The sequence below is a fragment of the Pteropus vampyrus genome, unplaced genomic scaffold (assembly GCF_000151845.1).
Source record: "Pteropus vampyrus isolate Shadow unplaced genomic scaffold, Pvam_2.0 Scaffold4, whole genome shotgun sequence".
Taxonomy (NCBI): domain Eukaryota; kingdom Metazoa; phylum Chordata; class Mammalia; order Chiroptera; family Pteropodidae; genus Pteropus; species Pteropus vampyrus.
The window spans coordinates 17,312,171-17,312,620 of record NW_011888785.1 but is presented as its reverse complement, the minus strand read 5'-3'; the positions used below and the strand labels follow the sequence as shown (position 1 = coordinate 17,312,620).

The 450-nt window shown below is 29.6% G+C and overlaps 1 protein-coding gene across 2 annotated transcripts in view; it reads left to right on the top strand.

The window, feature by feature from the left end:
- STEAP1 (STEAP family member 1) overlaps nucleotides 1-152 on the top strand; it is a 10,841-nt gene extending 10,689 nt beyond the window's left edge. For both annotated transcript variants that reach the window (XM_023533379.1, XM_011363976.2), the window contains one exon: nucleotides 5-152. In XM_023533379.1, the coding sequence (XP_023389147.1) occupies nucleotides 5-48 (44 nt within the window). In that variant the 3' untranslated portion in view covers nucleotides 49-152. The remainder of the gene's footprint in view (nucleotides 1-4) is intronic.
- The last annotated feature ends 298 nt before the right edge of the window (nucleotides 153-450 follow it).

Sequence of the window (450 nt, the reverse complement as noted above, 5' to 3'; positions counted from 1 at the left end):
GAAGATGCCACCAAAATTAATAAAACTGAGATATCTTCCCAGTTGTAGAGTTGCTGTTTATAACATTTTTGTTCAATTTTGATATATTTCCTCATAAACATTTCAAATTTGTATTCATTTAATAAAATGATCACTGAATATCTTAATATGTATCTTTGTTTCTGAGTAATGAATTTGAAATGTGTATATTTCCTTGCAGATTTGATTCAAAGCAAGAAATGAAATCATCTTAGCACATTTTCTGTGTTCAGTAAAGCTGAATAATCAAATCTGATTTGTCAGACTGCGCATAGCATTATAAATAATAAATGGCCTTGAAATACCAGTACTTGCCACTCATTGAAAGGTATCATGAGCCATGAAAAAGTATATTATCTGAATCTACCACAAAGGATATCCAGTGCTTATGGTTGTTGTTAAAGAACTTTGGAACACTTATCTCAAAAAAAT